A 23,249-nucleotide genomic window follows, 5' to 3' on the forward strand; every position below is an offset into this window, starting at 1 on the left:
AGCGAAGCAACGGCAACAGTGGAGGTTCCCTCATCCGATAATGTAGAATGTTGTAGAAACTAAACCTCATGCCTAATTCTCTGGCCTGACCAGCAATTCTATAAACTACTAAATATTCATTTGATAAACTCCTTTTTTATTACATCATTATTCTGGAAGAAGCATTAGATTTATCTTACCTAGCTCCACACTGAATACCTAAAATAAATGTCAAACAGATGCACAGAGGTAGGCCTAATTAAATCTATGAAAATTTCCTAACACTTAGATGTCTACCAATTTTTTTAATTTAATAAGTTACCTTAAAACAGAGTAAACAACTTTAATGTTGATATCACATCTGTCAGGGATAATGTGAAGGAAGGTGGAGAGTTGAACGAGACATCCTTTAGTACTTTTACTCCTCTATTTCTACGATGTTTACTATACAATTTAAAGATAAAAATCACACCTTTGTAGCCCATTAAATTTCACTCAAATATTTACTAATTTATTAGCAATTAATTCTAGCTTTTGCCATGTAACAATTCATGTAAATGTTCACACTAAACCTTATTGTTCATTATCTTTTACTTTACTATATAAGAAAAAAAAGGAATGAGAGATAAACAAAAAGAAAGAAATCCATAATCCTACTCATCTGAGAAAATCACTAAAAATATTTTGGTGGATATCCTTCAAAACATTTCTTCCTATGCTGAAATTCACCTGTAAAAAAAGATTACAATAAAACAAAAGTAATAGCCCTAGCCGATTTTGCTCAGTGGTTAGAGTGTTGGTCTGTGGACTAAACGGTCTTGGGTTCAACTCCCGGTCAAGGGCATGTACCTCAGCTGCAGGCTCAATCCCCACCCCAGTGGGGGAACATTCAGGAGGCAACCAATCGATGTTTCTCTCCCCCCGCCCTCTGAAAAGCAATGGAAAAAATATCCTTGGAGGATTAAAATTTTTTTAATCAAAAAAAAAAAATAAAAGTAATAGCTAACATGTAATTAGTGCTTACCACATGCCAGTCCCTATTCTAAATGTCTATGCATTTTAATTCATATAATCCTCATATCTCCATCATGATGCACTATTATTTTCATTTTACAAATAAGGAAACCAAAACACAGAGAAGGAAAGTAAACTGCCCTAGGTCACCTGAATAACAAGTGACAGAACCACCTAGCAGTCTAAATCCATAGTTTGCATTTTAACATTATGTTTTAATAATTATACTGCTTCCAAAAAAAACTGATCATAGTATACATACCACATATATAACATTCTCCTAATATATTATATCTTTCCATTTTAATAATTTTTAAGTCCTAAAATTGTGGGAAATACTCTATACATTTTAAGATATATATCTTAATGTTTAATCTACATATAAAATACCAAATTTAAAGAAATCCTTAACATTAAATAATATCCCACTTATATGAACAAGTTGCACCTCAGTGAGGAAACAGCTTACTCTTAGTATCCTGAAGCTAGTCTAGGTCAAAATACTCTAGAATTCTGCCCTGCCAAAAATTAACCTTTATGAAACCCTCTTTCTATGTATATATTTAATAATAACATGGTTTTAAACTCCTTAAATGTGCATCTGTTTCTCTCTTCTTTCTCCTCCTTCCCCTTTTCTTTAAAAAACAAAAACAAAAAAAACCTCAAAGCACCCAGCATACTACTGGTCATTTATAGTAGACACTCAATAAATATTTATTGATAGACTGGTTAGACAATGCTATGTTGAAATAGAGAATATGCAGAAACAAAGGTCCTTTCTCTCATCCCTTCTCTCATCAGGAAACCATATAAATACAGTGGCCCAGATAATACAGTGTCCTACCATAAGAAAAACAACACTTCCACCCAGTTTGCCTAAATGCTGAACTTTGCACTGTCTAAGGTCAGGTAAATATAAAAACACGCAAGGCACAAAACTAAGTGAACTTTTTTAAAAGAGGGATGGGGCAAGAATCCTAGTCATACACAAATGACAGGCAAAAACAATTATATTAAAGGGCTCGTGACATGCAATTCCTAGCCAATTCCTATTGTTCATCATACTACACAATGTGTCCATGTCCTGGAAAATCATTTGGCCTTAGAGCAGCACTCCACAAAGAAGGAAGTCAGTTTCTGATTGACCTTAGATTTCAAAGTTTGGCTAATCCTCATGAACTGAAAATTTTGATAGTTCAAACTCTGTATGCATTGATTTTTACAGCATACAACATTTAAAATGATATTATCTCTGTGAATTTTCAGATCCTTATCCATGAATATGGGGAATTCAGTTTAAAATAATAATAATAAGCTATATATTTTTTCTGAATCTAGAACCAGTATACTACAGATAACATAGCTATCTGTAGTATGCTTTCTGACATGCTGGTCCTAATTACTGCAAACATTTTAAAGATGAGCAAATACTACCTAGAAAGTCAAGGTAACTTAAAGGCCACACTTCCATGTTCAAGAAAGAAAAAAAAGAGGTGATTCCCAGAGAGAAGAGACCAAATCCCCAGTCTGTATGAAACTGAAGCAAACACCTCAGTAATTTTCAAGGTCTCTGCCTTAACTTGTCTTCTACTACCTGCATATACATAATATGTGAGCTGCAAATACAAAGTGACCTCCCTGTTAAAAGAAAAATGGAAAAAATTCTTTTCCTAAGGTCTACTTTATGAGTGAAGATAAAGAGTTCTAGCAAGAGGGAACAAAAAGGAAAGCAAATGGGAAAAGAGAATGGAAAGTAGAAACAAGTGTGTCAACAGGATAATTACAGGAAATGTGATATGAAGAATGGATGAATGAATGGATGACTGGGTAAAGCGAGGGTGGCAGGGAGGGGAACAAATTGAAACTATCCAAGGATTTTCATCAGACAGTAAGTTTATACTTTCCAAAGTGATGTACAAATCCTCACTTCAAAGAAAGTGAGGAGAAATCAGAAGCCAGCCAGTTCAAGGAATCCTGATATTAACTCCAAAATGAAAAGATACATAGAGGTGATTAACAATGCCCTTCAGAAGAATATAAAAACAGCATCATTTCTTCCTCACAAAACGAACATGGCCGGAGAGATCGCTACCATATTGAAGCACCTATTTAATGCATGACCAAAAGCTAGGCAAGACTAATCAAAACTACCTGCTATTCCAGAACAAAACTGACGGCATAGACTATAAATTCAGTGTTTGTTGAATGAATACCATCGATACTTTTTTCCTCTCAACCTACATATTTTTACAGAATGTCAATTGTATTTAGGGAGAACAAGCTGTTTTAGAACTGAACAAAAGATATAGTTACCCCTTCAGGTTATAAACTCCTATGTTTTCACAAGACTATCAAACTTTTTATACCACCATACATAGCAGCTTACCTTTCTCCTCCCAGGTTTCTAGACACTCAAGTAAATGCAGTTTCTTAATTCTGTGAACTATTCAAATAAACTAAACAGAAAAACAGGATAAAATGACTGCATCTGATCATTTCTTTTTTTTAAATATGTAATACTTTTTATGTTTTTCTCTAGATTATATTTTTTCTCTGCCCTTTTTACTTTTGTTCCCTGAAAGACTGATGAAACAAGCTAATAAAGCATAGTTGCCTCTTCAAGATTTTAGTAGTTTAACCTAAAAAGCACTGACCTCAAGCCCAGAAAATTGCCATATTTCACTCCTTGTACTCAAAAGTGTGAATTAATATACAGCAGACTAATATGACCAAAAAGGAAATGTTAATTCATAATGAATATTTCTCCACACACCATTAACATTTGGGTTGTTTCATTATTTTTAAAGTGTTCTAGATATATAGAGAGAAAATAAACCTAAATCTAATGTTCTAGGTTTCTAGCTTGGTTGACTATATTAGTGTTTCTTCCAAGTGTGATGCCTAGACAGAAGCATAAACGTCATCTGGGAATTGTTAGAAATACAAATTCTTGGGCCCCGCCCCAAGCCTACTCAATCAGAAACTCCGAAGGTGGGACTCAGCAATTTGTGTTTTAACAAACACTACACATAATTATGATGCACACTTAAGTTTGAGGCTCTCTGACTAGATAAAATATCTTACCATTCACCAAGAACAGAAAACAAGAGAAGCAGGCTGGGGCAGAGGAAAAAATTAGGATAAATAAAGAGCCTTGATACTTTATCAATCCACCTTCTTTGCCCTCCTTCCTGCCATACTCCTAGATGGCCACTCTCTTCCTTATTTCTAATTCAACCCAGAAAATCCATTTAGCACTCATAAATTTATGCTTCTTAGTCTATTTACATTGTACTTTTTTAAATCTCTAAATTCTCATCTCAAAATATGTATTATGATTACATTACCTGGGAGAGTGTTTTAAAAATATTGACACCCAGGTCCTATCAAATGGCAATAAAATCAGTTTTTCTGGGAGTGGGGACTGGCCAAAAGTGTCTTTTTAAAGCTCCTCATCAAATTCTAGTGTGCAACCACAACTGAAAAATCACTCAATCTAAATGAAAGTTTTTGTCTCTATTTGCCTATATTTATCTATATTTCCAAGTACAATGAGAAAACTACTTGTATGAGAATCACAAAAGGCATATTTCTCAAAATGATATTCAAGATCATGTTCAGTGATACATACATATAACCTTTTTAAAATAGCTATGTATTTACTTTTACAAATTTTTTTATTGCAAGTAATGTTTTCCATTTAAGAGTCAGAGTTTCATTTTAAAATAAGATTCCATTTTTTATAGAAGTCGATATTTTTAAAAAACAAACACTAAATAAAGAATAGTACAAAGGACAGGGCAAACACTGCAAAGATGGTAAGCAAACAAAAAAGTATGATTAACCTGGACCAATGTGCTTATTAAAAATACAGATTCCTGCCCTGGCCAGTGTGGCTTAAGTGGTCAGAGCATCGGCTCGAGCAGGTTTGCAGGTTTGATTCCCATACAAGGGCACATACCTGGATTGCAGGTTTAATCTCCGACCTCAGTAGGGAGATGTGCAGGGGCAACCAACGGATGTGTCTCTCTCACATGGATGTTTCTCTCTCCCTCCCTCTCTCCTTCCCTCCCTTCCACTCTCTCTAAAAATCAATGGGGAAAAATATCCTCAGGTGAGGATTAACAAAACAAAACAAAAATACAGATTCCTGAGTCCTACCTCAGCAATAGTAAACCACACTTTGGAAATGTGGTCCAGAAATTGACATTTTTAACAAGTGTTCCCAAGTGATTCTTACTCACATAAGTAGAGAAATGCTCTAACAGGAGGTATGTGAGCTTTCTGCCACTAGGCAGAGAACAAGCCTGGATGTAAAAGGAAACTCATTCCATTCATTTTACTAACTCCACTTCATGGTCTCACAGAAGGATGAGCTCCAGCTACATCTGCTGGGTGAGGAAGGAGTCCAGTTTCTGCTTCAAGACTCAGATCTCATCCTGACTTCCTATTCTACCCTTTTATTGCAAGTCTCCCAGAAGCCAGAGCTCATTCTAATTTCACCCTTAACAACAGCCCTGTGCCTTGAGTATTCCCATTTCAATATGACCGCCTCCTGTTCCATTGCTCATTTACTTTTCCAGCTGCCCTTTGAAGCTAAATCTTTAAAAATGTCACAAAATACTGATAAAATTTAATCACCCCCAGGTTATATCTGTACTCTCAAATTCCAATGATAAACAATCTCTATCCATTTAAATGGACATTGTTTTTAAATGTTCATATATTGTGACATGATTATAAACCACCTCACTACACAATATTGAAACAGATTACAGTTCATGTACCATTAGTAGTAGCCAGTGGTTCTCAACCTTGACTATACATCAGTACTATCTAGGGAGCTTTTAAAAATCCCCACATGAAGGCCATGCTCTCGCCCAAATTAAACAAGAAACTCTGCGGGTGAGGGTGAAACCAGGCATCTTTTTTTCCTCTTAAGTTTCTCAAGTGATGCTAATATGCAGCCAAGTTTGAGAACCAAGAGCTAGTTTTTCACCTAGAAAGATTACCAAGACAGATTTGGAGATTGTCTGCAATGGGTGAGCAACATTTTTACCATTATTGTACTAGATTCACTCAGTCACACACAGGAGATTCTCACAGAACAGTGACTTTTGAGGACAGAAATTCCAAATCCCAACATTAATGAAGACAATATGCACATATTTGTTTATATTTATCTTAAGTATTTTTTGTCAAGAAATACCCTATATTTGTTTACTCTGACCTGGCAGGTGTTTCTTAAAGCCAAACACCATACCTCTAAATATGAACAGAATTTTCATAGACTTAAACTGGCCTATATTTAGAATAAGATAATGCCATATATATCCACCAATGGACAAGAGGGATACTGAGCAAGAAAGTTAAAATGGACAGACATTATTGTTCATTAGCATGTACCAAAATGCATATTCAAATATAAGTTCAATACCACACATGACAATTTTAATGGTTTTTGGAGTCTCTGTGATATTAATCCCTTTCATGATATTCATGCAGTAAAACTAGATCTACTCATTCAATATCTTATACAGACTGCAGTCTAATATACTATAAATCTCTGAATATGTGAAATTCAGATTTTAAAACCTATTTTGTAGTAAATACGCTACCAAAAAAAATAGACATCGAGTGAAAAGTATATTCTAAAAAAGTAATAAAATTCACTTTACCCTTGGTATGACAAAGAAATAACGTTTAATTTTAGGAAGCTATAATTCTTCCACAAAATGAACACTTGGCAAAGAGAGTCAAATTATATCCACTTCCTGCCATAAATGCCAGCAGCAAGTACATCCAATTTCAAGTCCCTTTGAAGCCAATGAGTGGGCAGAAGACAATCACAGCCAAAATGGGGAACACATGGTATTCATTCTTTGAAAAAAAATCAGCAGTGAAATACAACCAGGAGGGGAAGCCATCTGTCACAAGGAAAAGAGGTGGCAGTAGCTATCAAGGACTATAGCATGCCACCTCAACCTGAGCAGAGTGAAGTTTTAGATTTTAATTCCAGATAAATCTTGTAATAAGCAAGAGTTTTCAAAATTATTAGTGTCGAATTATGAATGGAATGAGTGAGAGAGAAAAACTACCAACATGTAATTCTACCAATACTGTAAATTCTATCTCCCTATTAGGAAGAGCAACAACATAGCAAATAGAAACACACACATGCAAAAATTCGGAAACAAGTCAACACTTTAACAAATTTAATTCCCTTCAGTACAGAGAACACTGGCAGTTTTATCTGCATTATATTCCTAGCCTATTAACTTTTCCGCAAAATAAAAATTAAAAAAAGCAACTTCCAAATATGAAAATAAAAGCGAACCAAAAGTAAAATATTCAACTTTTACCACTGCCTTATCCCCTTCACCTAATCCCCCAACCACCCTAATCAGCACCCTCACCCTTGCAAAGCACTATAGTCCATTCTTTAGGATTCCATCTTTAAGAAGGTAAAATCATTGGGCAATTAAATACATGTATTTGAGAAAAGAATCTTAAGTGTCAGTCCTATCTTCTGTATGGTCTTAAACCCATTAAAATCAGTTTCAGACATAGCAGGATTCTAAAGGATAGCAAAACCAAGTGAAACATTAGTTACCAACATTTTAAAATTTCAAAATATAGTTGATATTTAATTCAAACAAAGTATAGCTACTAGACCTCAATTTCTTTAAATCAGCATTTTATACTGTCATTAAAATGTATAAAAGCTGTTTTCAAACACAATATATTATTTGTGAAATTGGAATCAGTAATACTAATTCTAGTTCAGTTATTTCCTTCAGTTCTGTAACCTCACTTCTCCTCAAAGCCTTCTCTATATGAGAAATAGTCATTTCCTTCAGAATAAATTCATCTAAATACCCAACTACTGGCCATTTAATTTTTCTTTGGCATACAAAGCCATATATATTCTAAAAAAGAAAAGCCATGAAGTTTTTTAAATTAAACTATGCCTGCATAATTCAATACAAGTTTAATTTTTAAATCAATGACTTGGGAGGTATGCCTTATGCTCCTAGGAACAACATAATAAATACTTACTTATGATGATGATGAACAGAATTAAGTTACCCTTCATCAAGTTAATAATGCAATTTACTATTCTAATTATACCAAAAGTGAAGTCAATATATGATACAGAAAAGACAGATTTATTTGCTCAGAAGTTCAATAAGTAGGATATCAATAAACAGATCATCTTAATCAGCAAACTTCTTGGAAAAATCCACTGAGTCAAACAAAAAAAAGTTCATATATCATTTGTAGTAATTAATATTGACTTCTCCATTCAACTACTCAATGATAATATTTTGAGCAACTATAGAATAAGGCTACTTCTCTCTTTTCCTGAAATAATTAAGGTAAATGTGAAGAATATATTCAGTGTCCTGAAGCGTCCATTTTTCATTTTTCTGACAGTCCAGTACAGTAGGAAGGAGCACAGACAATGGAACATACTGTGTGGGCTTGAATCCTGCCTCTGCCACTTAACAACTGTGTGACCTTGGGCAAGTTATTCTTTCTAAGCTTCAGTTTCCATACCAATAAAATAAAAATAACAGTACCTACCACATAGGATTGTTATGATGATTAATATAGGCAGAGCACATAAAACAGGGCTTCTCCTTAGTAAGGAGTAGTAGTTGTCTGTTAGATATTACACTTACTAGCTATTACTACTTGTTAGCTGTTACTACTACCACTTAGCAGTAGCTATCTGTTAGCTATTACTATAATAAGTAAGCATGGCTATTCCAATAAAATGTTATTTATAGACACTAAAGTTTGGATTTCATATCATTTTCATGTACCACAGAATATTATTCTTCTTTTGATTTTTTCAATCATTTAAAAATGTAAAAACCATTCTTAGCTTGTGTGAGATGTACAAATCCTCTAAGCAGAATTTGGCTTACAGGCCAATTATGACGACCCCTGTTACAAACCAATGCTTCTTTTTTAATTTATTTATTTATTTATTTTGGTTAATCCTTACCCAAGGATATCTTTTCCATTTATTTTTAGAGAAAGTGAAAGAGAAGGAGGGAGGGAGGAGAAGGAGGAGGAGAGACAGAGAAACATTGATGTGAGAGAGACCCACTGATTGGCTGCCTCCCACACACCCCAAACGGGGCGCCAGGGATCAAACCTGCAATCCAGGTACATGCTCTTGCCTGGGAATTGAACCTGCAACCCTTTGGTGTGTGGGCCAACACTCTAAGCACTGAGTCACACCAGCCAGGGCTGTAAACCAATGCTTCTTAAATACCAGTCCATGAACAAGTTTCCACCAATCCTTAACAAAATTGTCACTGTAAGATTAAAAGCTATATATTTTCCTGGGAAGAATTGTCCTATACTCTGAGATTATGCAATTCTGACTCCTTGGTATTAAAATGTTTTATTCTCTTATAAAATGGCAGTAGGAATACAGAATCATTTATCCTTTTTTAATTGTCTTTGACAATCCCACGCCAGCCCCCAGCCCCCACCATTGTTTACAAAGTGGAGGGGAGTTTATTGTTATTGTTTATTTTTTATTTTACTGGTGCATGAAATCCAAGTCTGGGAATCATTAATATAAAGCTTTCCACCTAATCAAAATAAGAGAAGTACAGTACTTTTCTATGTGCCATTTATACATGCTGATGCAGACTGATTAATCAAATTACATCTTTACCATCTGCTCAAATGATCACCTATATCTCTTCTCTGTCCTTTCTCTTAATAACTCCTTCCCAGAAGTCTTTGGAGCCTATGAAACTCACATTCTTGTGAAAATTAAATCTTCTTCATAGAAGGCACATAGTTTAAAATATTTGCGAAGAGTTTTGGGTCTAACTGACCAGCCAGAAACTCCTTACCACAAAAAGTAGAGCAGTAAAAAGATTATTTCCAGATATATTACATTCCTTTGGGAAAGCACTCTGTAATTCATGGATGAGTCACTGTGGAAATCAAACTGTTAAATAATGGCTATGACTGTAACTGAAAATCCTGAGAGCTAATTACCCTACTCAAAAGTTTCTGGTAACTCCTTCAGGAATATTAAGCTACCCTGGTAGTAAATAGTTATTCAAATAAAACTTATTATTCACTGGGAACCACTTTCTACATGCCATGCTACTACTTCTGTTCTCATAGCAGATTATAAGTTACACTTCAAAAAAATATCTTACAATATTATATGTATTTATAAAATATCTGACTTGATTCTAACTCAGTTAACTTTTATTAATGTCAGGTAGTCTTGTGCATCATTTTATACATATTATCTTCTTTTATTTCTTTTAACTTTCACAATGACCATAAAAGCATTTTCCTCATTTGACAGCCAATGAAACTCAAATGCTCTTTTATATGCAAGCACTGATTTTATGCTGCCTATCTTGGCAAGAACAGCAATAGTAAAGTATTTCTAACTCCCAGAAGTGCCTGTTAGTTACATGAACCAGTTGAATCAGGGCCTTACAAACAAGGTCAAGAAACTCTCAGAGAATTCATTAGGATAACTGACAAAAACAAAATCAGGTAATTTTATAAGAAACAATCTCTACAGACCACCTTGTCCAACTCTCTGGGCTTTTACAGATGAGAAAACTGGATCCAAAAAGATTAAATAATGTGCCCATGGTCATATACCCAGTTACTGATTGGCAGAGCCAGGATCAAAATGAGAATGCAAGTCTCCTTTTATAAAATCCAGTGTCCTATTCACTACACAAGTGATTCTTAAGCTCATCAGACCCAATGCCACCTCTCTTTTTATTTTTTTTTTTATTGATTTCACCAAGAGGAAAAGGAGAGGGAGAGAGAGAGAGAGAAAAACATCAATGATGAGAGAGTCATTGATCGGCTGCAGCCCACAACTCAGGCAATGTGCCCTGACCGGGAATCGAACCCTGATTGCCTGGATCCTAGGTCGATGCTTAACCACTGAGCCATGCCCAGCCGGGCCACCTCTCTTTTTATAACAAATATTTGTAATGTGCCCTTTACTATCCTGAAATTCTTAGATAATAATCCCACCCTCACATGCAATCAAGAAAGTGAATATAACATTCTGTGAAAGAAAAAGAGTTTTATACTAAAATAATACGTATGTTAACATGTAAATGCTGCAGACAGCTACACCAAAAGACTCATGTACACACAGAGGCTGAATAAGTGGCTGCACTGGCCAACAAGGCAATGCTGCTGTTGAAGTAATTTCCCAAAATGATAAAAACTCTAGGTAACACAGTACAGAAAATGAGAAAAATGCATACGCTTCACAAAAGTATTTCAAATCTGGTCCACAAAGGAAGAACAACATTTTCAATACAAAGTTAAACATTTCCTTGCTGAAAGTACATGTTTTGCAATATGTCTTTTTAACAAATTTACTCCAAATTTCTCACTAAAAGGTGCATGATCTTCAATGAACTTGCTGTTAACTAAAATAAAGGACATCTATTAGAAGTTGATTTATTACAGGAATATAAACCACTATTGACCATTTTCAGTGAATAGTGAAGTGACTTTCAGGAACTGAGAATCACACAAGTTATCTGCCTTCAAAGAAAAGTACCACAACAAAGATAGAAGACCAAAACACAAAAATATCTGGGAGAGAAAATATATATAAAAACATGTACCATTTAATGGCTTCTCACTTCCTCTCTACTCCTTATTCCCACAAGTAGAGACACATAGCTTATGATACTGAGTTAACTAGATCAGTACATTTTCCAACATTAACAAGCATACATATAACATAATCCACATGCATGTACCTAAGATCACAGTCATTTGTCTCTTATTTCCAAATGCTTATGAAAAATTTCTACTCAAATAATTAAAACTAATTCACCATTTGTTGCTCTAAATCTAATTCCACTTTCTAATCTCTATCCATTTTCATCACTGGCAAAAACATTTCCCCATGGTTCACTGTAGTCTTCTCTCTTGCCATCATAGTCCACATCCATATATTTCTTTGGAAATATCACATGAATGTGTACCTTCTTCTCTATTCCTACTACCCCAATTTGTCTAGGCCTTCTGCAAAAAACTCATTTGCTTTCCCTGCCTTCCTTCCTTTAGTCCACTCTGCTGAGAGCAACATAAGCTGCTCCTGAACAGTATCTATTGTTATGTCACACATTCCCTGCTTCAGGAACTCCTACGGCAACTTCCTATTACCTTCTTCAAATTCTTCTCCAAATAAGTCAGACTAAAAAAAAAAAAAATTACACACTTTTAAAGGATAAATTGAATTACATCTTAATAAAGTCATAAAGGGAAAGAAGGAGGGAGGAAGCAAGAGATGGAGAGAGAAAAAGGAGTGGGAAGGATAGTGGGAAACTCTACACGGTTCTCCATGAAGTACCACTTTACTCCATACAATTTCAGGCACTCTGAAGAATTGAAACTCTGAGCACTAACACAATCTGGCCTCCCAATAACTGAGTCTAGTAATGGTCAAGGATTACTTTGTGAAATTGACTCTTCCATCAAAAAGATATGGCTTTGTTAGAAAATATATTCCTCCATGGAGCCAAAATCTAAAATCCTAAGATTTGTACTCATTTTTCCAGTGTTAGCCTTCCAAAGAAAATACCAAAAAAGAAAGAAAAAACTTCCTTCTATATGGCTGCCCATCAAATACACAGAGGAGTATAACTATAATGTCACACATCTTGTCTTCCTTACTTCCTCACATTTTTATAAAGCATGGTTTCTATGTCCCTCAAATACTCTTCTGGGCAAATAAAGCAACTATAACATGATGTCAAATTCCAAAGTGGTAAGATTTTAAAAAATAAAATGGAACTATGACCACCCTTGATCAATATTAATGTAACTAAAAACTAAGTTCATACTCTGGTTTCTTTTGCATAAGAGAATAAAAAGTGGGTTTCCCAACTCATATTTAAGCTGCTATCTGCAAAGTTAGCGAATCCCTAAAAACAATTCTATTTCATTGGGATGAAATCACACACTAGATTGCACTGCGAAATGCAAGAAGAGAGAGGAGACAAAAAAAAAAAAAACAGGCTGCAGTCCTCTGGCAAATTCTCTTCATTCCTCATAAATAAGCCTTCTCAAATATTTGCACATTTTTTATTAAATTCATGAATCATTTTTCACGGTATTCCACTACATTTCAGATAAGCAAACTTAGCAACTCTATAAGATGCCAATTTCCAAACCCACTTATATAGCTGCATACATGACAAGATCCAATGGATGGGTAGCTTAAATTTCTATAAGTGACACGTGAACAAATTTCTCTTCTTAAAATGATTAACTCCCCCAAAGGAACATATCTATTTTACATCTGATTTAATTTTCTCAGGGAATTCTATATAGTGCCTTTAACATATCCCATATCTGGAACACCAAAAAGATCAAATCTATCTGGAAAATAAACTAGGCTACTGATTTATCCACAATATTCTGAATAACCATTCACAATTCATCTGTATGTTAAATCAGAATTATCAAACAGAAAAGTTAAATAAATAATCTAAGACATAGATCCCAGATTTTAAGATCGGACTTTGAATAACAGTAAAACAATTAGCAACCTCATGAAAAAACTTATTTAAATTCAAATAATAATGGCTTTCACCATGTTACAAACCAAGTTACAACCTAAAATCAATAAAAATGTTAAATAGTTACCTGTGTCCAAACAGTGAGGACAAATGACAAAACCAAGATTCACACAGGGATAGTGTATCTTTTTGTATTTCTGAACTTGAAATTCTCTTGATTTGATCCCTAAATATAACCAAAATCAAAAAATCTGCATCCTGAATAAAATCAGACTCCAAAAAGAAAAAAATACACAAAGCAGAATATTACACTCACTTGTCACACTATAATATTAAACAGAACATATTCTGTCTGCACAAAATTCCAACGAAAGTGCTTTAAAATAATTATTTTTAAAATAAGCTTCCAACTAAACTCAACATACAGAAATATTCTAAGGTATAATAACAATAAAAAGTATGACAATATCTTGCTGGATGTCTGTTAGAATAAAATAAAAATATAAAGCATCCAAAGCCTCAGCTTTGCCATTCAAGCAAGCTCACAACTGGATTTTTATTCTTCATCAAGCAAACATGTACTAAAAGTCTTACTTGTTGTCAATTTTAAAAAAGAAAAAAAGGCCTTTCCTGTTAAAACATATATTGTTGCATCTCACCAACCACCAATATTTGAAAGTTCAGTAACAAAAGGAATGAGACATAAAAACAGTTGGGTATTTATTTTAGAAACAATCTTCCAAAAGGACTCCATAATAATAAACCATACATATTAGGCAATTCTTACAAATGTGCCTTTACATTTTATAGGATTCTAGACCAAGATCTCCATGGCCCAAGCTGATCAAACATTTAGGATGCATCTAAATCCCCAGTTTCAAACTGAAATGGGAAAATTTGTTAAATTATTGAAAATCCTATTGAAACAATCTTCTTTGTAAAGTGGAAAATGTCTGACCTTGAGGGCTATGGAGAGTATAATGAATGCAGAGTTTAATTAGGACCCACTGCTGGTTCACTATAATCTATTAATTAGCATTCTCAGTTCTCTATGTCTCACTGCAGTGTTTCACTTTACTTTAAAATTGTACCCTTCAATTTTTGGACCAAAGATATACAATTTTAGGATTGTGTGATAATTATAGTGGATGCAGGAAGAATACATTCCTGCCAGCCTTAGTGTTTAATTAGGGCAAGGGGTGGAATCGAGATAAGGCAATGTTCACCCTCCTTCAACACATATGGTTTTTTTGGCATCACAGTCCTATGGGCTGTTTCACTTCCACTGGACTAAAATGCTGTCCCTACTATAGTCTCTTCAGGAGATTCAAATATTTGCCTTTGTATGTAGCTTGATAATTAGGAAGGAAATTGTCATTGCTTTTTATCCACACAGCTTTTAAAGTATGGACATAATCAGCTGCCTTAATATTTTGAAAATAAAGAAATATGCCAATAATTTTTTCCTCATTAAAATAAATATTTCCAAGTTGCTTGATAATAAAAACTATCTTGGTGATAGGTATATTTTTAGCATTGTTAAAAAGATACACTGGAGGCTAGTTAATTCAGTGATAGATCCAGTAACCTCAATTCAATTTCTACCAAAATCCACTTTTAATTTTATACACACACACACGGCCCAGCCAACATGGCTCAGCAGTTGAGCATGGACCTATGATCCAGGAGATAGAGGTTTGATTTCTGGCCATGGCACATGCCCGGGTTGCAGGCTCAATCCCCAGGAGGGGGCGGGCAGGAGGCAGCCGATCGATGACTCTCTCATCACTGATGTTTTTATCTCCCTTTCCCCATCTCCCTTCTACTCTCTGAAATCAATAAAGACATATTTTTAAAATTTTTTAAAATATTGAATTATATATGTGTGTGTATGTATATATACACATATAAAATTAAAAGTGGATTTTGGTAGAAATTGAATTGAGGTTACTGGATCTATCACTGAATTAACTAGCCTCCAGTGTATCTTTTTATATATATACATATGTATACACACAGCACATATACATATATTCATAGATTTTTATAAATACACTATATATACACACACGTATACATATTATATTTACATTTACACACACACACATATACAATCTACTCCTAAAAGGTAGAACTTTTAAAGTAAAGTGTTTATTCATGTATAATTTTTACACAATACTTGTAAGTTATAGCTCACTTTTCAGGTCAATGAAAATAAACTGTGATTTTTATATTAACAATACATTTGAGATTGGATAATATTCAAGTATGATGTACGATGATGCTTAATTGTCTAAAGTTCCTCATATTTGAGCACTGATATGCCACCAGTATGTACATACTCCAAATTTATCAATCTCATTTTTACAAAATTAAAAGAAACTAATTATTAGGAATACAGATACAGTTTCTAAGATCTATGCTACATTGATACTTTACCACAAGGCTAAATTAAGCAAACTCATTACTCCTCTCTTGATATTTACAATTCAACACCAAACTAGAAAAACTTTCAAAATGTACTATTATTTTACATTTAGGAATGATAAACTTCTCATGTTTTACTTCACTTTCTGCAACTTAAATTTTAAATGAAGGAAAGTTATTTCTTCATTCTGTTGTCATATATCACCTGAGTATTTTATCTTGTGCATCTCCTCAAGGTGAGGAGACATCAAAATCACCTGGATGGCTTTTTTAACTAAACATATCTAAGATTTTAAACACCCTTTTTCCATACTCATATTCCTTCTACTGAGGGACACTGTCACAGTTAATAATCATTATGTATAAGAATCTGTCACAACCCTGAGGTGTAATATGACAGAAAAAAAGGATGAGAAGCATTGAGGCAATGGCCCCTTGTTTCTTTTCCCATCTTTCACAACTGAGCCCTAAAGTGGCAATAGAACCATCACAAATTCCCTGTGGCAGATGAGCAATAGACTAGTTTAAGAATTAGGTGTTGTAGGGGAGCTCAGAGATGCACTAGACTCCAGCAGTAAAGGCAACATTGGACTCCGTTGAACCTTCTGTGACTATTTAACTCTCCGTAGCCTCAGGTTTAGCTGACTACCCAGAAAGCAGGAATGCTGCCCAAAGATAAACATCAAGGCCCCAGGAAGGAGGTTAATGGACGTATACAGTGTGAATAACTGCCTGATATTATCTGTTAACTTAGAAATGCATTGGGTGTGGATCTCTTCCCAGCCCTCCACCACTGGGAGCTAGCAGCTGCTTTGCCCGTGTCTGTAAGTTTCTCCTGTTAAAACTCTTAGGAATTTGAGTAAGACTACATGTCAGTTCTTCGGAACTGATCCTGAATTTAGACTTCTGGGGCTTTCCCCCAATAGATGTATTAAATTCTAAGGATCCCCACACTGGTTTATCATCATAACCACCAGAGAAACTTACTTAAAATAGAAGTTCCTGGACTCCATCTACATAGATATTTACTTAGTTGGTATAAAGCAAAGCCTGGGAATCTATATTTTAGGCAAATATATCTGTTGATAATGATGTATCCAAGCCAGGATTTAGGAAGCCTGTCCTTACTTTCAAGATTTAACACTGGGGTCTATTTTAGTTCTTTTTTTTTTTTCCCACAATTTTAAAGTCTTAAAGATTCAAACTCAAAGAACTTCCTGAGGAATACTTTTTAAAGGCATTTCCTCTTCTTTAAAAAGGCTGGGTCTCTAGAAGACTTAGAGATTTAAGTGTAATAACGAAACATTCAGATTCTGTGGTGACAAGTTAAATTTAGTCACTGGTTAAAAAGCAAAAGCATTTTGTATGTTAGCTATACTTTAATTTTTAAAAAGTAAAAGTAAAGTAGCTTAAGGTTGTATCTGAGAAAGAATAAAATTATCATAATTACTAATTATTTTGAAGTCTGATTCAAATGAATTAAAGGTTTAATTTTTAATTCATATTGTACCATCAAATAAATATGAAGATTTTTAACTCTCTGATGTTAGGTAACTTAACTAGTACAGACACAACAGTATACAGTCATTAAAAATAATGAAATATATCATAAGGCTTTAATATGTGGTAGAAATGTTGTCTTAAATAAGGTCAAAATATAACACCTATAATATTCCCTTCATGTAAAATTTGTATGTGTGTATGCACGGAGATAGTTCATTAGAGAGAAACATCAAAATGTTAACAGTGGAGCCTGGCCAGTGTGGTTCAGTTGGTTGGAGCATCATCCTGTGTACCAAAGGGTAGCAGGTTTGATTCCCCAGGGCCCCATAGCCAGGCTGCCAGTTCAATCCCAGGTCGAGGCATGTGAGGAAGGTACCAATTGATGTTTCTCTATCTCTCTTATATCAAAAAAACCCCAAACCCACCAAAGAAATAAAAGAAGAAAAGTACTAAATGTGTTTTAAACATAAAGTATAATTAAGATTTTAACTGCTGCAGTTTGAATATGATTTGTCCACATCTTTGTAGTCATAAGCCACTGAATGGAACATGGCTATGGCAAAAACATCAACTATAACCTGGAAGAGGGCAGAAAAGTAATAAATAAATGAGTATCTAATAATACAGCACTTAGCTCTTAAAGTGCAAAACCCATAATTATAATGCCTAGTTATCACATTTATTTTCTAGAAGCCCAATCACACCAAATTGACTTTTTTCCACCTTAAATCGGTTAAAGAACTAAAAGAAGAAGAAAAAAAATCACATAAGCATCCTGAAGTTAAACTACCGTGAATGTCCACAGAAAGAACTGCTCCTCATTGTTGTCCAGAGGACATGGCAACTGGGGAGAAAAAAAAAATTAAGGCACACGACCAAATCTGGGAAAAGCCAAGAAACAGAGAACAGAAAATACTAAATTAAATAGTACTCAGGAAGATAAGTGAACCAAGAAGGGAAAAACCTAAGAAAGAAAAAAAGAATGGTTCATTTGTTCATTTCACTTACATATACAAACTCAGACAGTAAAGGCAAACATAGCACAAAACTAACCTGGTTTTCCTCCTGCACAACTCTATACTGTTCCTTCCAAACAGTGATTTTGGAAGCTTCATCTTTTCTGAGGGCTCGCTCTTTCTTCAGCTCTGGGCTCCAGAAGGTCTTGATACTATTCATTGAAGAACTTAATTTGCTCTCCTTTACTTCCACATCCTTTCGCAATAGATCGTTTTCCCTTAATACTTCCTTCAACTGTGTCTGAAGATCCATGATTGTGTTATCTCTTGCCTGACGAAGAGAGTGAGGAACAGTAGATGCCATACTCACAGGAGGGAGGTGATGCTCTCCAAATGCTATGGTGTCACTAGCAACCCCACCGCTAGCTATATTGGGACTACTGCCCATAGCAGTCATCCTCACACCATAAGGCAGACGACCCCCAGAACGGCCAAGTGTCATGGTGCTTTTAGGTGTTTCTGAACCCACATTTTCATGGTCACTTAGGTACATAGGGCCAGATGTGGCATAGGCAGCATTTAAGGACTGGATATTCTCCATTGAAAGGGTTTTCCCACTGCCGCCTCCAACACTGCTTCCAGAACTCCCTCCTGTACTATTGGTTCGACGATGACCCAAGCGAGGGGAACGTGGAAGCCTAGGAGAACGCCCAGGGCTCTGGTTGCTCGGTTCCGCCTTCCCAACTGAGCGAGCACTTCCATACATGGCTGCAAGATGAACTTATGTACCAGGAAAGGTATAAAGCAGAAAGCAAAATATGGAACTCCGTGAGGTTTCTCTATGGCTGTAAGTTTGCTTAAGGCTAATCAGAAATAACAGGTCCTCGGCTGTCCAGTCTTGAAGAAATATCTTACACCATATCTGTAATGAAAAGATCACACAGTAAATCCTCCAATAGTAACCATTTCCCTTCTAAGAAACTTTTCATTACCCCCACTTGAGGAAGATCTCCCTTCTATCCTCTATTTACTCATGCATTCAAAATTTGTTTACAGCACAATTTATTTCACAGTAAACATCATTCTAAAAATATTTCACATGTCCAAAAACTGAATACTGAAACCATACCAAATGAAAAAGAAAAAGTGACTGCCAAGGAAAGGATAAAACTTTTTGAAGGTACGATTTTCTACCTGGAAAACCCAAGATTATAAAATGAAAAGTTATTAGAACTAATAATAAAACTCAACAAATTTGTCAGACACAAGATCGATATATAAATAGCAATACTTCCTACATATCAGTAATAGCAATCAGAAAATGCAATTTTTTAGAAGTTCATTCACAATAGTAACCATAAAAATAATGATATAAATCTAACAAAAAAAACGTGGTTTTTTATTACAAAATTTTACTGAAAGAACACCTGAACAAAAGGAAAGATATCCATGTTCATTGCTGAGAACACACATCCTGTAGAAGTGGTCATTTCTTCCCCAACTACTTCAAATCCCAAAGAAATTCTCTACAAGATTCTTCACATAACAACTTGACTCTAAAATTCAAACAGAAAAGGGTCAAGAATAACCGAAACAACCTGAAATAAATGAACAAAGAGGAAGGTGTCCCCTAAATAGCAAGATAAATTACAGGGCCACGAACGATCCTTTATTTGCAATCCAAAAATCCAAAAAGATCTGAAAATAAGGTTTTTTTCTTCTTTTTAACTCACTTAGGAGCAAACTCTGACCTAAGTCACTTATTGTTTATATGTATCTTAGTGTGCTTCTTTGTACACTGCACTGAAAAAACAATGTGTAGGATTACAGGATACTGCAAAATGCCCACTGGGTACTACAGGTGGAAAATCTGGACTCCAATATCACATCTGACCCCTCAGGATTTCTCATAAGGACTTATAGCCTTTTAAAGCTATAGAAATTAAAAAGGTATAGTACTGGCCCAAAAATAGTCTAAATTATAATTATAATTTAGTATAATTACAATATTTAGGTCCAGTATAGTATATGCTAAAAGTAACATTTCAAAACAGTGAGGAAAGGACAAATCATTCAATAGTGGGGTCTGAACAACTGGTACTCTTGGAAAAAAATCACATCCCTGCTTCACACAGTACACAGAAATAAATTCTATGTACCTTAAAAATATACATCTGAAAACTATTAAAATTGTTAGAAGAAAACTTAGGATAATATTCTGTGAACCTGAGTTAAGGCAGGGCTTCTTAAATAAGAAACAAAAAGCAAAAACCATTAAAAAAACGAATATATTAGTTTTTTTGTCATTTGTCAAAATGACAAATTATACAAAAAAACGCATACTACGAGCAAAAATTTAAAGGAAAACAAAAAACAAGGTGAAAAAAATATATCTAACATGTACAAAAGACATATTTATTTATATGTGTTTTCTTTAAATACAAACTATATCAAGAATTCCTACATGGGAACTGCCAAATTTGAAACAGCAATGATTAGAGGGGAAGGGAACATATTGTAAGGGGAGGCTGGGGGGGAAGGGAATGTTTGTGGAGGCTTCAGCTTCACTTATAAATTTTTATACTCATACTACAATAAAGCTTTAATTCTTAAAAATGAAAAAATATAGTCATATCCTACAAATATAATTAAAACAAATTTTAAAAACATATCATAGCTATCCTACTTTCCACATTTCTCTCAAAGATAAATCAATAAAGATCTAAACTAAATCTCTGTGATTTCCTAGTATCATTCTACCAAAGAAATGGCTTAGTTCAAGTAACAGGTTTCAGTGTGTATCACAGAATATCAAAGACTTCCCTAGTTTTAAGACAGTGTGTCCTGCTAATCTAATTCTAAACCTAAACTTTAGGGCACATCTCAGGTTTCCTAGGTATAAAACTAAAACAATCACATTTATCTTTCTATTAAGGAGAAAGCTGGAGGATCACTTAGTAAGTTACATAAATGTCTGACGACTATACTGAACACCTGAAAATAATATAATATTGAATGTCAACTGTAATTGAAAAAAAATTTTTTTTTAAAGGAGACTTTTTTTTAAAAATGGTGTACTGCCCTGGCCAAGTGACTCAGTTGGTTTGGAGTGTTGTCCCATACACCAAAAAGGTTGTGGGTTCAATTCTTAGTCAATTCTTAATCGAACCTAGGTTGCAGGTTCGATCCCCAGTTGGAGCGAGTAAGGGAGGCAATTGATCAGTGTTTCTCTCATAGATGTTTCTCTCTCTCTCATCAATAAACATATCCTTGGGTGAGGATAAAAAATAAATAAATAAAATAATTTTAAAAATAAAAGCTGGTGTACAAAACAAAATAAGTAAAACCAACAAAATAAGGGGTAATAATTCAGTCTCAGCTACCATGCCATCAGAATTTTAAGCTACCACATTCAATTTAAAAATTCCCAAGTGTGCTTTGTGAAGAACTCTACTTTCATGCAGTCAGGTAACTAAATCACACTGAATAGGCTAAGATCCAGTAACGAAAATTCACACCACGTTTTCAACACTAGCAGGTGCATTCTAATGTTCAAGTCATTTTCAGATCCAAAATGGCATTTGCATGTAGAGTTTTTGTTATTATCAGAACTACATTCATTTGTACAAAAAAAGAAGGAAATTCACTAGCTCTGTCTGAAGCCCTCAAACTGGCTTTTTTTTTCAATCCTCACCTGAAGATACGTTTTTATTGATTTTTAGAGAGAGACAACAGGAAACATTGATGTGAGAAAGAGATTCGTTGCCTCCCATATGCACCCTGACTAGAGATCAAACCCACAACCTGGGTATGTGCCCTGAGTGGGAATCGAACCCAAAACCTTTTGGTGTACAGGTCGATGCTCCAACCCACTGAGCCACCTGGCCAGGGCTCAAACTGGCTTTTTAATCTCATGAGCTTCAGGGAAGATAGTGTTTAAAATAAATTAATTTAACAATATGCCAAAAACACAACCACAAAATAATTCTTGCACTCTGAACAGCTGACCAAAAAAAGTTTTTGACCAAAAAAAAAAAAATTCTTCAGTTTGATTCCATTGATATAAAACTCTAAACCATTATGACAGAAAGCAAATCAGTGAGAGCCTGGGGATGGGGATAAGGGGAAGGAGGAAACTTTTGGGGTGATGAAAATGTTCATTATTTTCACTGGGGTAATAGTTTCCCAGGCATATACATGTCAAAACTAATCAAACTATATACTTTAAATATGTTGTTTATTGTATGTAAATTATACCACAAAAGTTTGAAAAAAATAATTTCACATTCCAAACTTCCTTGCCCATGATTAGTCCAAAACAAACACCTTCATTGACTACACACCTGGAATCCTGGTTGTTACTGGAGAAAATCATGCAGCTGTTCAGTTTGAGCCCATCAAGTTGCCCTCGGAGTCCTACAAATCCCAGTTAGCTTCGTATCCAATATTTTGTTAGCTCCCTATCTAGAATCTGCTGTGGTGGTTATTCCAAACCTTCTCCCTCTGCCTATGATACAAGAGTCTCCTGGCTCAGAGACAAAGAACTTTATTACTCAGAGCACAGCAAGCAGTATGAGCATCAAGTATGCATTGGCATCCTATTACTCCTAAGTCCCACAAGGTGACACAAATGGATTGTGTCAGATAGATGCTACATATGGATTGATTTTGCATCACAGCTGAGGAACATTGAGCTTAGTGAATCAACCACTTTTACAGTAAACAGTAAGCCTGCGCTCTCTCCCAATGGGAGACAAATTCTTTGATACTGTTACTGTTGTAATTAGCTAGTTATACATAATAAGAAAGG

At 34.7% G+C, this 23,249-nt stretch overlaps 1 protein-coding gene across 4 annotated transcripts in view; it reads right to left on the reverse strand.

The window, feature by feature from the left end:
• The window catches only part of ERC1 (ELKS/RAB6-interacting/CAST family member 1), a 425,945-nt gene that overhangs the window by 371,561 nt on the left and 31,135 nt on the right, over window positions 1–23,249 (reverse strand). For all 4 annotated transcript variants that reach the window (XM_087814458.1, XM_016224828.2, XM_016224830.2 and 1 more), the window contains exon 2: window positions 18,537–19,361. In XM_087814458.1, the coding sequence (XP_087670584.1) occupies window positions 18,537–19,205 (669 nt within the window). In that variant the 5' untranslated portion in view covers window positions 19,206–19,361. The remainder of the gene's footprint in view (window positions 1–18,536; window positions 19,362–23,249) is intronic.

This window comes from Miniopterus natalensis, chromosome 2 (genome assembly GCF_054644295.1).
Source record: "Miniopterus natalensis isolate mMinNat1 chromosome 2, mMinNat1.hap1, whole genome shotgun sequence".
NCBI lineage: Eukaryota > Metazoa > Chordata > Mammalia > Chiroptera > Miniopteridae > Miniopterus > Miniopterus natalensis.